This window comes from Camelina sativa, chromosome 5, assembly GCF_000633955.1.
Source record: "Camelina sativa cultivar DH55 chromosome 5, Cs, whole genome shotgun sequence".
In the NCBI taxonomy this organism is placed as follows: domain Eukaryota; kingdom Viridiplantae; phylum Streptophyta; class Magnoliopsida; order Brassicales; family Brassicaceae; genus Camelina; species Camelina sativa.
Genome location: NC_025689.1, coordinates 27,808,150 through 27,820,493, shown reverse-complemented (window position 1 = coordinate 27,820,493; position 12,344 = coordinate 27,808,150). Strand labels below are relative to the sequence as shown.

At 41.8% G+C, this 12,344-nt stretch overlaps 2 protein-coding genes across 2 annotated transcripts in view; both read right to left on the bottom strand.

Annotated features, from left to right (window-relative positions):
- The window catches only part of LOC104789648 (glycerophosphodiester phosphodiesterase GDPDL1-like), a gene marked incomplete at its 5' end in the record, with an annotated part of 3,339 nt that extends 2,662 nt beyond the window's left edge, over positions 1 to 677 (bottom strand). Inside the window, one exon of the mRNA XM_010515316.1 lies at positions 50 to 677. Within this exon, the coding sequence (XP_010513618.1) occupies positions 50 to 677 (628 nt within the window). The remainder of the gene's footprint in view (positions 1 to 49) is intronic.
- On the bottom strand, positions 2,149 to 3,923 carry LOC104789647. Its single transcript, XM_010515315.1, has 2 exons — positions 2,819 to 3,923; positions 2,149 to 2,273 (listed from the first exon to the last, which is right to left on the bottom strand). Exons 1-2 carry the CDS (start codon positions 3,921 to 3,923, stop codon positions 2,149 to 2,151), a joined length of 1,230 nt encoding a protein of 409 aa, XP_010513617.1.

Genomic DNA, 12,344 nt, shown 5'->3' with positions numbered 1-12,344 from the left:
CCAACAACGTTTTAAGGACAAAATGGTCTGTAGAAGAGATTTTGCTTACCAATTGATGCAGATGCAGTCATGGGAAAATCAGAGATCACACCATCCACAGAGAAATCACCATTGTCCACAAAAGATAGATACTCCGACACTGGATCGTAACTATAGTTATAAGCGAGATCATTATCATTTGCGAAACCTGACACATATACTTCTAATCCTGCTTTGTGAGCATCTTGAACTAATGATGTAGGAGGAAGCAAGTACTGCTTGTCATCGAGTGGAAATATGTACGACTTGGGAACAAGAATCTTTGAAGCAAACGTCTTGACAAAACCTAAGTTACTCAAGATAGAACCGTAGGTTCGGTTTGTTGTCGGCTCGAAATCTTCTTTCCCAAGAAACTGAAACACAAAACTCGGCCCATTACGCTTGAAACGGCCAGTAATTTTCTTAAAGAAATTCACTTCAGGAGAAGAGATGAAGTCAATGGAAACAGTTCTTGAAACTGATACTAGAAAACTGCTCATGCTTAAATTGTGTTGCTCGTAGAATGCATCGTGCTGAACATGCAACCAAAAACCTCCTTGTGGCTTAATTTGCTCGGTTACATTTTGAATCGTGAGAATCGTATATCCATTTCCACCGAATCTATCTGTTCGCGATAATATTCCTCGGGACACAGAGATAAAAAAGTAACGTGTAAGAAATTATAAGAAACACCAAACTTTCTTTGTAACACTCTACAAAAGCACCAAATGAGTCAAAAACACTTACATGTTACATTCTCGAGATCTCTCAATGTGAAATCAATGGTGAACCAACCCTGAGTAATGACTCCATTAAACGGTTAGGATGTTTGACCATTTGGGTAAACATATTGAATAAATGAAGCATTGGCCATATTTAAATCGGGGAAGCAAATCCCAACCCCATCTTTGGTTAGCTGAACATCAAACCATAGAACAACATCGGCTACACTTGTCTGGATTGCAAGTTTGTATGCATCCAGACTCGAATCTGGAAACATTCCAGAAAATCCATCACGAGCAATCACACGTGGAGCATCACCAGGTTATAAAAAAAGAAGTAATCATAATTTACCTTACCACAAAAAGTTAAAACTGGACTTCTATCGATACTTATAGCAAGCGCCCTTTAATGACCAAAGAAATACAAATTTGCATTACTATTTATTTCCTGAAAATTTCAATGAAGATATTAAAGTGAAGTTCGCATCTATGATTATCCCATATTCGTTACCATACATCATAAAAGAGATCACTGACTCTGAATACTAATTTCTTGGAAGCCAAGCATGCGCATATAGAAAAGAAAAAAAGAAGAAAAAAAGAGAGAAAGAAGTGAGAGCGCTCTCACCACTGAGTGTCTGCCAAAGTGTTGTAGATCTCTGAGCATCGATTTGAGCAGCGAACAGCAGAATCAGAACAATACCACAACATAAACGCCATGAAGCTTGTAACCCTACAATTTTTTTATTGCCTTGAGAGGATGAACTCATTTTGTAACTTCACCAGCTACTTTCTTCTTATAGGACACAAATGAATGTAGATATAAGTTTAAGGATCTGAATGTAAATATCTTAACATCTTAACCCTAGTCTCCTCCTCTATTGTATAAATATGTGTAACTCATTCCTTTTAATAAATAAGAAACATTCAGTCTATATACTTCTCAGAGCAAGATTCGAGAAAAATAATAATCTAAAACTGGTTTATACCACAGTAGAAGGGATATCAATTTTTGTTCACTGTCACGGTAAACTTTAAAACAGGTTGACTTATAAATTCTCTATGGTCGTCGATACGTATATTGATAGGTTAAAGAAGTTTCCGACCAATCTCGTGGTCGATATATTCAGAGGATTAAGACGAATAGATATTTTTTCCAACTAGTCCCTCTCATCTCTAATCAAGATAAAATTTTCCATGTTTTGCCTCATTATTGTCTCACGACCAGACGTTTTAAATATAATATGATTAACCAATCTCCACTATTCCACATATACTCTTGGTCTCTCTTTCTTTGATACCTCTGAACACAAATTCTCAAATCTCAACCAAAATCATGTACCACGTCCCCAATTCTTGTTTGGTATTTTTCTTTCTCTCCTCCTTATTCTACGATCTTCCTTGTGCTTCAAGCAAAGAAGGGCTTGCGTGGTGTGAGACTATTCAGTTTCAGTGTGGGAACATTACCGCGGGTTTCCCCTTCTGGGGTGGGAACCGTCCTGAACCTTGCGGTCATGCGTCGCTGGAGCTTTGCTGCAACAGTAAAAACATCACCTCTTTAAACATCATAAACCATGAGTACAATGTTTTTCATATGAATCAAACATCTAATAATACTCTTAGACTTGTCAGAGCTGATTTTTTAGGTTCTTTTTGCTCTGCTTCATTCAAAACCACGATCTTCTCTCCCGAAATCTCTGAGCTTCCAAACTACAAGAACCCTCATCTTCATTACATTTCGAATTATACATGTCCTGGGAGAGGTGTTGTCTCAGCGTATCAAAACCCTATTTATCAAAGATTCTGTCAAGATAATTTATGTAAATCTCAGAGAAACCGTTGGATTTCTTATTGATAGCTAAAGAGAATATATAGATACAAGCAGAGCCGGGCATATGTTTTGTGTGGCTACAAGCGAACTGAAAAAAAGGCTGATTTGCACATATTTAAAATAAAAAAAATTTTTTGATCAAACTAAATAATAAATCTTGATAGTTTTAACAAAAGCACAAAAAATTCTAAAGCATCACAGATCAATATTTTTTTTTGTGTGAAAATGATTCTCCTTGCATTTTTACTTGCAAACTCATCAATCAAGGTTTCATAGTCAAGTTTTGCCGCCAAACTCCTTTCAATGGACATCATCGCTAATCCATTCAGCCTATCTTGTGACATAGTCGACCTTAAATAAGATTTAATGAGCTTCAATTTTGAAAAACTTCTTTCCGCAGAAGCAACAGAAACGGGAATCGTCATCATTATGCGATATGTAGTCCATGTATTGGGATAACAACTTTCCATCTGTTTAAGAAAATCCAAAACCTCAACAACCTTTTTAATATCTTTAGGTAAAGATCCTTTTAAAAGCTTCAGCTCCAGAAATAGATCATTACCATCAATATCATAATGAGTGTCATGCTTCAGGAAAACTTCAAGGTTAGCACAAGAAGCCTTCAACTTATCATCATCCGCTAACTTCAGCTTCTTTAAGTCAAATAAAAATCCAAAAGTCTTTTCATAACTTTGAAGCTGATCAAACCTTGTTTCAAAAGAAACCAAACCTTGATCAACGATTTTGATGAAGTAATTGATTCTGAAATCTTCTTCTAGTGTCAATATCACATTTTCCCCATTTTTTTCAGGCTCTTCATCATGATACCTTTTCTTTTTGCTCGAACGCTTTACCTTCCCCAAAAATACAGGATCAATATTCATATCTACGGCAATCCGTTCAGCTTCTATTTTTGCTGCTTGAAACCCTGTATCTCTATAGTTTCTAAAAAAACAAATAAGACCTTTCAGCTGAGCAATAGCAATATCAATATCCATATCTTCTGACTGGAGGAGCTTGCTTACCTTGTTAACAACAAACAAGAGTTCATACCAAATAATCATCCCAAACAAAAACTCAAAACTCCCAATTCCATGGGTTTCGCTCATTGCAAGAGACTCTGCCTCGCTTCTTATTTTCGGATTATCACTATTAACGGCCAAGTGAAACAAAGCATCTTGAATCTGTGGAGCTTCAGGTGTAGTGTCATCAACTGATTCATTCAGTGAGACAAGCGGCAGTGGTAGAACCGGAGATGCAACAAGCTGATCGGGGACAGTAGATGAACTGGATGGAAAAATATCTTCGTTAAAGATAACATCACGAAAAACGAAGATATCTTGAGTCTCCATGTCATAAACACGCCAGCCCTTTTGATTATGAGGATAACCAAGAAAAATACATTTACGTCCACGTTCTTAAAATTTATCACGACGAGAGGAATGTCGTTTGGCAAAGCACAAACAACCAAATACGCGAAGCTGGGCATAAGACGGAGGAGTAGAATGAAGAAGCTCATGCGGAGTCTTGCCTTGCAGAAGCAGAGTAGGAGTGCGATTGATTAAATGCGCAGCCGTGAGGACACTCTCGCCCCAAAACTCAATGGGTAGGTTGGCTTGAAAGAGCAAAGAACGTGCCATGTTGAGAATATGGCGATGTTTACGCTCAACTCTCCCATTTTGTTGTGGAGTATAAACAAAAGAAGTTTGATGGAGAATTCCATGGTCTTTAAAGAAGTGTCGAAGTCCGAGAAACTCACTCCCTTTGTCACTACGGATAACTTTGATCTTTTTCCAAATTGTTGATGAGCCATGGCGACAAACTGTTTGAGGTGAATAGCAACTTCGCTTTTGGCCAGAAGAAGATATGTCCACACGGCCCAAGAGTAGTCATCCACAATAGTAAGAAAATAATGTGCTCCACTCGTAGAAGCAATTTTGTATGGTCCCCAGATATCCCAGTGTATCAAAGAAAAAGATGTATCCGCTTTATTAATACTTTCAGGAAAAACCGACCGCATTTGTTTAGCTTGAATACAAACTTCGCAAAAATCATTATTAGCACTACTAAGGTGTGCAAAATCTGGTAAAGTAGATAAAAAACTAGATAAGATCTTTGCAGATGGATGCCCCAAACGTTCATTCCAAAGAGTTCTTGTGGATTTCTTGACATTGTTAGCTCGAGCCGAAACCGCTCCACGAAAGTGATAAACCCCATCTCTCTCTTAACCTGCGCTAATCAGCATCTTCGAAGTGCGGTCCTGTATAACACATAATGAATCAGTGAATATCGAGAACCCTCATCTACCTCGGCTCAAGAGTCATGTTGGGCTGAAGATCTACAGGAATCTTAGCCAACAACTCGTCATCCTTGTGAAGACACTTCCTCAGCAACGACACATGGAAGAGCTTGTGGAACGCATGCATAAACTCAGACAACTCCAGTCTGTGTGCAACCGGTCCCACCCGCTCCACAATCCTTGAAGAACCCATGTACCTGAGACTCAACTTAGTCTCTAAGATAGAATTGTGCGGACCCGCAACATGGCTATCTTGAGGTACACTATGTCATCCACCTGGAACTCAATGTCCTTCCTTCTCTGATCAGTATAAGTCCTCTACCGATCCTGAGCCTCCCTCATGTTCAGCTTGAGCTCCCGGATCTTCTTTGTTGTCTCCTGAACAAAACTTGCATCTAATATGCTCTTCTCCAACACCTGAGTCCAACATAGAGGTGTGCGACATGGCCTCCCATACAACGCCTCGTAAAAAGCAATACCAATACTCGCCTGATAGTTGTTGTTGTAAGCAAACTCTACTAGGTTCATGTGATTGGCCTAGTGACCACCCCAGTCCAGCACACACATCCTCAACAAGTCCTCAATAGTCTGAATCGTCCTCTCTGACTGCCCATCTGTCTAAGGATGGTAAGCTGTACTCATATACACTTTCATGCCCAACTCTTCCTGAAACTAAAAGGCACACCATGCAACCTCATTACCTCCCTCACATATTTCTTAGCCAAGACTGCTGCTCCATCAAACTTCTTAATGGCCAGAAAATGTGCAGACTTGGTCAATCGATCCACAATCACCCAGATAGCATCCGTAGTACGTGACACAGGCAAACCAACCACTTAGTCCATCGTGATCATATCCCACTTCCACTATGGACCGAGTAAACTCTACAATAGGCCACCTGACACCTGATGCTCAGCCTTCACTAGCTGGAAGGTATCACACCTCACAACCTAACTAACGACATCCCTTTTTATCCCGACTCAGTGATAATACCGCTTGAGGTCGCGGTTCATCTTGGTCGCTCTTGGATGAACAGAAAACTTGCTCGAATGAGCCTCTCTCAGTATCTCTTTCCTCAGACCTCATCCTTGGGCACACAAACCCAACCATGCACTAGGATAGTCCTATTAGCAGAGACCTGATACTCCAAACCCGCAGCCTTAGAGCCGTTCACCAGAACCACATCACTCCCCTGAGCAAACCACACTCTACTCAGAAGATCCGCTCTATCAGCTACCTCCAGTCCCAATGGCTCTTGTGATATAGCACACAAACCTCAACATACTAATCTCACTCATGAAGGACTTCATATCCTGCTCCTAAGGAGAAGCCACCAGCTTCCTGCATAGAGCATCCGCCACCAAGTTAGCTTTATCGGGGTGGTAAGCTATATCCATATCATAATCCACCACTAGCTCCATCCACCGCCTCTGCCTCAAGTTCAGCTTAGTCTGAGTGAAGATATACTTCAGACTCTAATGATCTGTGTACACCTATACCTTTTCACCATAAAGATAATGTCTCGAAATCTTCAAAGCGAAAACAAAAGTTGCCATCTCCAAGTCATGGGTACGGTAGTTGCCCTCATGCTTCCAAAACTATCGCAAAGCATAGGCAATAACCTTCCTCTTCTACATAAGCACACCCTAAACTAACTCTGGAAGCATCTGTATACACCTCATATGGCTTATCCTGCTCAGGCAAGGCCAATACTGGTGTACTAGGCAACATCTGCGTCAAGCTTGTGAAAGACGTCTCACACTCCGATGACCACACAAAAAAACATCTTTCCCTGTCATACTCGCAAAATCCCTCACAAACGTCTTGTAGTAACCCCCCAAACTAAGGAAACTCTTGATCTCTATGGCTTTCTGCGGTCTATGCCAATCCTCGATGGCCTGAATCTTCTCCGAGTCAAAAGAGACTCCCTCTGTCGAAACAAAGTGACCGAGGAAACCCATCTCTCTTTGCCAGAACTGCACTTGCTCAGCTGAGCAAAAAGTTTATGCTCCTGCAGCTCGTGCAGCTTCTTCAGAACTGCCCTCAGATGGATCTCATGCTCCTCAAGACTCTTGGAATATACTAGGATGTTGTCGATGAAGATGATGACAAACTCATCTAGAAACTCTTGGAACACACCGTTCATCAACCTCATAAACGTAACTAGCGCATTGGTCTAACCAAAGGGCATCACCACAAAATCGTAGTGCTCATAACTCGTCCTGAAAGCTGTCTTCCTAACGTCCAACTTATCTATCAGAATATGATGGTAACCCGATACCAAGTCAATCTTGGAGAACTAAGTAGCACCCCTCAACTGATCCAACAACTCATAAATCCGCGGAAGAGGGTACTTATTATTCACAGTGACTCGGTTCAGACCCCAATAATCTATACACAAGCGAAAACTTCTGTCCTTCTTATTAACAAACATTATCGGCGCTCCCCACAATGAAGTACTCGGACGTATGAATCCCTTGCCCAACAAATCCTCCAACTGCCTCTTCAGCTTTGCCGTCTCTGCTGGAGCTATCCTGTATGGTGCCTTAGACAATGGCGTCCTTCCTGGTTCCAACTCAATCATGGTAATCCTTGCAACAACTATAAACCATCCTCAAACTCCCGCACCACAGGGATTCGCCCACTGCAACCTGCCCTAAAGACTCCGGCATAATAATAATAGCCAAGTATGCCTCCCGACCCTTCCTGATCATCTTCTCTGCCTGCACAGCCAAGATAACTAGACTCCCTGAGGTCGGTCTTACTCCCTTATACACAAAACTCTTAGTTCCAGGCCTCTCAAATACAACTATACCCTGATGACAATCCAGATGTACTCTATACCGGTGCAACCAATCCATGTCCAATATCACATCATACAACTCCACTTGACTGACAACCAAATCTGTCGGCCTCGACTCTCTAGCCATCTGGATATCCACACCTCTCGCCCATCCGTGGAGTTGGATCATCCCGCCTCCAGCAACAATAACGGTCTTGAACCACTCTATGGGATCTCCACGAATGTTACTCCTCTTAGCATACTCCGGGGTAACGAAGCAATGAGTAGCTCCATAGTCAAACAACACGTGAGATGGAAATCCTCCCACCAACAAGGTCCCTACACAAACCTTATGCACTAAGAACCCTAGCATTCATGACAGACAACCATAATATCCAAAAATGACATATAAACCTCAAAGTCAAGTTTAGAAATTATACCGTGATGGCGTTACCACTAGTTTCTCCCATCTCCATTGTTGTGTACACACACGGCACTGCTAGTAATGGCAACGCTGTTTGCCCCACCCGCTGCATTCCTGGCTGCATCGCCGCCACCGCCATCAGATTCAGCTTAGGACACACTGATCTGAGATATCCCACCTCCTTGCAGTGGTATCACACTCGAGTCATCGATTTCCCTTATATGGACAACTCGCCACCCTGTGATCCAAGCTCCTACACTCGTAACATCTCGCACTGCTGGATCCTAACCTCTGCATGGTATCGAACTTTCGCTTCTGCCCTTGCACAGGCTTGCCGCCCTTGTTAAGAATATAATGCGGCTGAGCATGCTTGATCGCACAAATTCAAGGATCACTCAGCCGGATTAGAAAGGAGAGAAACTCGCCAAGGTGCAAGGTGCAACAAGGAAGATTTGATGGATTGAGGGGTCGCACAGCAGTTGCGGAAGGCTGCTGATATTCCCAACTCCAATCACTGCTAGATATGACACACTAGTCCAGCAAGAGGAGGCTGTTGCTTGGATATTACTCACCAAAAAACAAAGAAGTGTTATAGACAAAGAACAAAGAGATAGACTCATAAAACGAAAAGGAATTGATTGATTATTCTCAAATGAGATTACATGAGTTTATATAGGGATTAGAAACTTGGTAACAAATCCAAGTATTGATTATTCTTGAAACAAAAAGACAATAAATATAGATAGTTGAATGAAGACCCAACTCTTGAAGTTTGTCTTCCCAATGTGTCATTCTCACGGTGTCCTTCCCAATGTGAGTTGAACTCCATTTTCGTCACTCCTCTTTGACCACAAAATAAAGTGATTATTTTGGGCTTTCTTGAACTTGTAATAGGCTCAAAATGGACTGGACTTGATAAACAACATCCCCAATAGAATTTCTCATGCTTTATTTGGCCATAAACTCTTGAAGTGACCCATTAAGTGCATCCTTGAACTTCTCTCTCTGTTTGACTCCTTGGTCCAATTTGCTTATGAGAAACAACATGGAATGTACTATTTCTTTACCTTGGGCTTAGTAGAAACAACTCCTGGTTAGCAAACATAATTCTGGAAGCTCTTAAACCAATTACCTAAAGCTCTTCAGTTGAAAAACTAGATTGACCTCTTTTGGTAAATGAAGTGTATCCTTGTATTCTGTGGGCCAAATCTTCTGTTCCTTATCTTGTTGGAAACATAAGAGGTTCATTAACATCCTCCAAATGGTTTTGTGTCGAAATTGATCTTGAGTTTCTCTGTGTAACATGATCTTTGGCTCAGACGTGAAACTGGTACAGGGATAGATCCACTGACTTGAAATATCCATACCTTTCACATATGAACTGATCTTAATGTGCTTCCAAATCTTAGTGGTTCTGGAGTGGATAAGGTACCAGAACAGTTTAGTTCATAACTTGAATCCTTCTGACTTGGTCGGACTCCTCCGTTGAATGCTCATAGGTCTAAATCGCGTTGCCATAAGTTCGCATGATTTGTAAAATGAATAACTCCTTCATCCGAACTCTGATTGGAATGATTCCACTTCAAGATATGCTCTAGATGAGGTAAGAATGTATCCCAAATAGTCGTTTGGCTGTAAAAATTTATCTTTGACTTTGTTTGTGTTGAACAAGACTCAAGGATCTTCTTTGATGGTCTCATGATCATATCAATGCTTCGGCTGCACCGAAGGACTGATGGCCACCACCTGTGATCTCAATTCATCCTCTAAACCAACTGCAGTCTCCACCAGCTCCGCTCTCGTAGCTTAACTCCTCACCCGGCACTGAGTCCTCAGGTCATGGCGGAGAGCCAACAGGTATCTCTGCACCTGAGCCGACTCCCGCTCTATCGACCGGCCTGCATACACCACAAGTCGACTGAACTCTGCATCCAACTCCCGCATAGTATGGTTCCCCTGGGTCAACCCCAAGAATCGCGTCTCCATACGATCAGGTGACTCCCGCTGCACTCTCTGGGCCATCATTGACCTCCACCACACACACACACATCTCCCGACTGGTAGTGTAATGATCCGTATCAAGAAGTACGGACCGGACGGAGAAAACATGCCTAAAGGATGTGGAGATATCTCGGAAAAACGGAGAAAAGAAAATCTCGAAGAACGAACTAGTGACTTGAGAAAGAAGTTACTAAGTCGCGGAATGGTGCAACACCAAAGAACAAACGTGAGCCGTCAGGACATCCGGAGATTTGTACAATGGATGATTGAGGACAATGGTGAAAAGACTAAAATTTGGCCTAAGAGGAAGATGGTCGTGCAAAATGGTGAGAACAGAATGGCCACGTACCAGCCGAACGGTCGAAGTACCGCTGGACCATGGACGGATCGTACTTGAGGTACGGAAGGACCGGAGATGGACGAGAGAATTGAATGTCGCGGACGGAAGGACCGGACATAGAAAAGAGAATCAAAGGCCATGGACGGAAGGACCAGAACACGGATGAGGAAATAAAACCACGGACATGAGAACCTTGAACTGCGGACAAGCGTGGGAGCTTGGGACGGAGGAGAGACGCAGGAAGGACGAGGAAGCAGAAAAGTCCCTGCATGGGAGCTCAACGCCACGTGTCGCCAGATTAAGCCTCCTCCGCCAGCGTTTGAGATGCACGCGCGCGTGAGAGAGAATGAGAGTGTTTTACATGCAAAAAATGTGACACTTGTCACTCGATTTTTTCCACATGTCCAGCCAATGAGTCGACCAAAGAGCTTATAAATAGACCCGTTGGCTCTTCATTTGCGACCAAACCTCTCTAAAAACACCAAATCTATACCCAAAATTTTCTCTCAAACTCATGAAGAAGAAAACCAAGAAATTTCGAGCAAGGGAGAAGGAGAAGAGGAGATCTCGCCGGAGGAAGAAGCCAAAGGTCAAGGGGAGGTGCTTTCAGATCGGCGTGGTGTGGGGAAGTCCAATCGGCCAAGATCTACAAAGCTAAGGGGAGTTGTGGGTGTGGATTTGTTGTGAGTTGTGGATGTGGTTTGGTTTTAAGCAAGTAGTGGATCTTGCTTGTGGGAGGTGCATTAGCTCTCTAGCTCTTGTATTAACCTTTGAGTGATGTATGATTTCCTTGTTGCATGTAGATCTAGATGATTGCATGTAGTCAAGAAGGATTTTTGGGGTTTTTATGCATTCTTGGGGAAGAATTACTTTTTTAAAAAATGGCTACAAGTGTGAAACGTCTTGCATGCTAGTTTATGGGGATTTTTGATGGTTAAAAATAATTTAAAAATCAACTGCAAGTGTGAAATGTCTTGCATGTTCGATTTAGAAATTTTCTCGGTCATGGGGATCGATGGAAAAATTAGTAAGAATTTATCTTACTTAGTATGGGTCATTGGGGTCATGCATGTTAAGAAAAATTACTTGATTAATTTTGCATGAATTTTTGAGGAGGTTAGAACCTTGTAGACTTGGTTGAAAATCGATTCATGAGAGGGTTGATTTTTGGAGAGGCCATGCGAGAATCTCCAAGGATGGAAAAAGCCGCATGAGAGCCCTAAAATCTTGAGAAATACCTCATGAATTTGATTTAAAGATTAGTCTACATATTGGATTATTTTTGGTGAGACCATGGGAGAATCTCCAAGGGTGGAAAGAGCCGCATGTGTGTCCAAAAATCTAGAAATTATTTCTCATGAGCTTGATGGATGGTCGGTGCATTGGAGAAATACTTCTACAAGTCATGCGAGAATCTCAAGGGAGGAAAGAGCCGCATGCATGTGTGAAATGAGGAGAAAATCCCTGCATGCATAAATTAAAATATGAAAATTAAACCAAAAATTATTTGGTAAGAATATTATCTATGGGGGGATAAATATTTGGGTAGGATGCATGAATAGGGTTGCATGCATGTTTTATGTTTTCTTAAGTTGCATGATTGTTTTCTTGCTGCTTAAGTGATTATGTGTGATGTGTGATTCTTGCTTGATTGCTTGCTTGTTTTGCTTGTTTTCTTGCTTGATTGTGTGTGATTTGTGTGCTTAATTCTTTGGGGTCGTTAGAATTAGAGTTAAGTACTTGTCCTAGCTAGTCCTCGAGTTAAACGTCTTGGTTCTTAGCTAGTAGTCGATCTCTGTTCCCAACAAGTTGTGTGGAAGTCCGGTGAGCTAATCCAGAGGGATCTCATGGCAGGATATTTTTGTGCCTAGCTAGCTACTAGCCCGAACCGCTGCATGACGATGCGGCCTTGAATACCCGGTTGTTT

Coding starts and splice junctions, on each gene's coding strand:
- LOC104789647 (XM_010515315.1), bottom strand. CDS start 3,923: ATGGAGACTCAAGATATCTTCGTTTTTCGTGATGTTATCTTTAACGAA. Junction 2,274..2,818: donor CTTGATTGATGAGTTTGCAA/GTAAAAATGCAA, acceptor TTACTGTTGCAG/CAAAGCTCCAGCGACGCATG.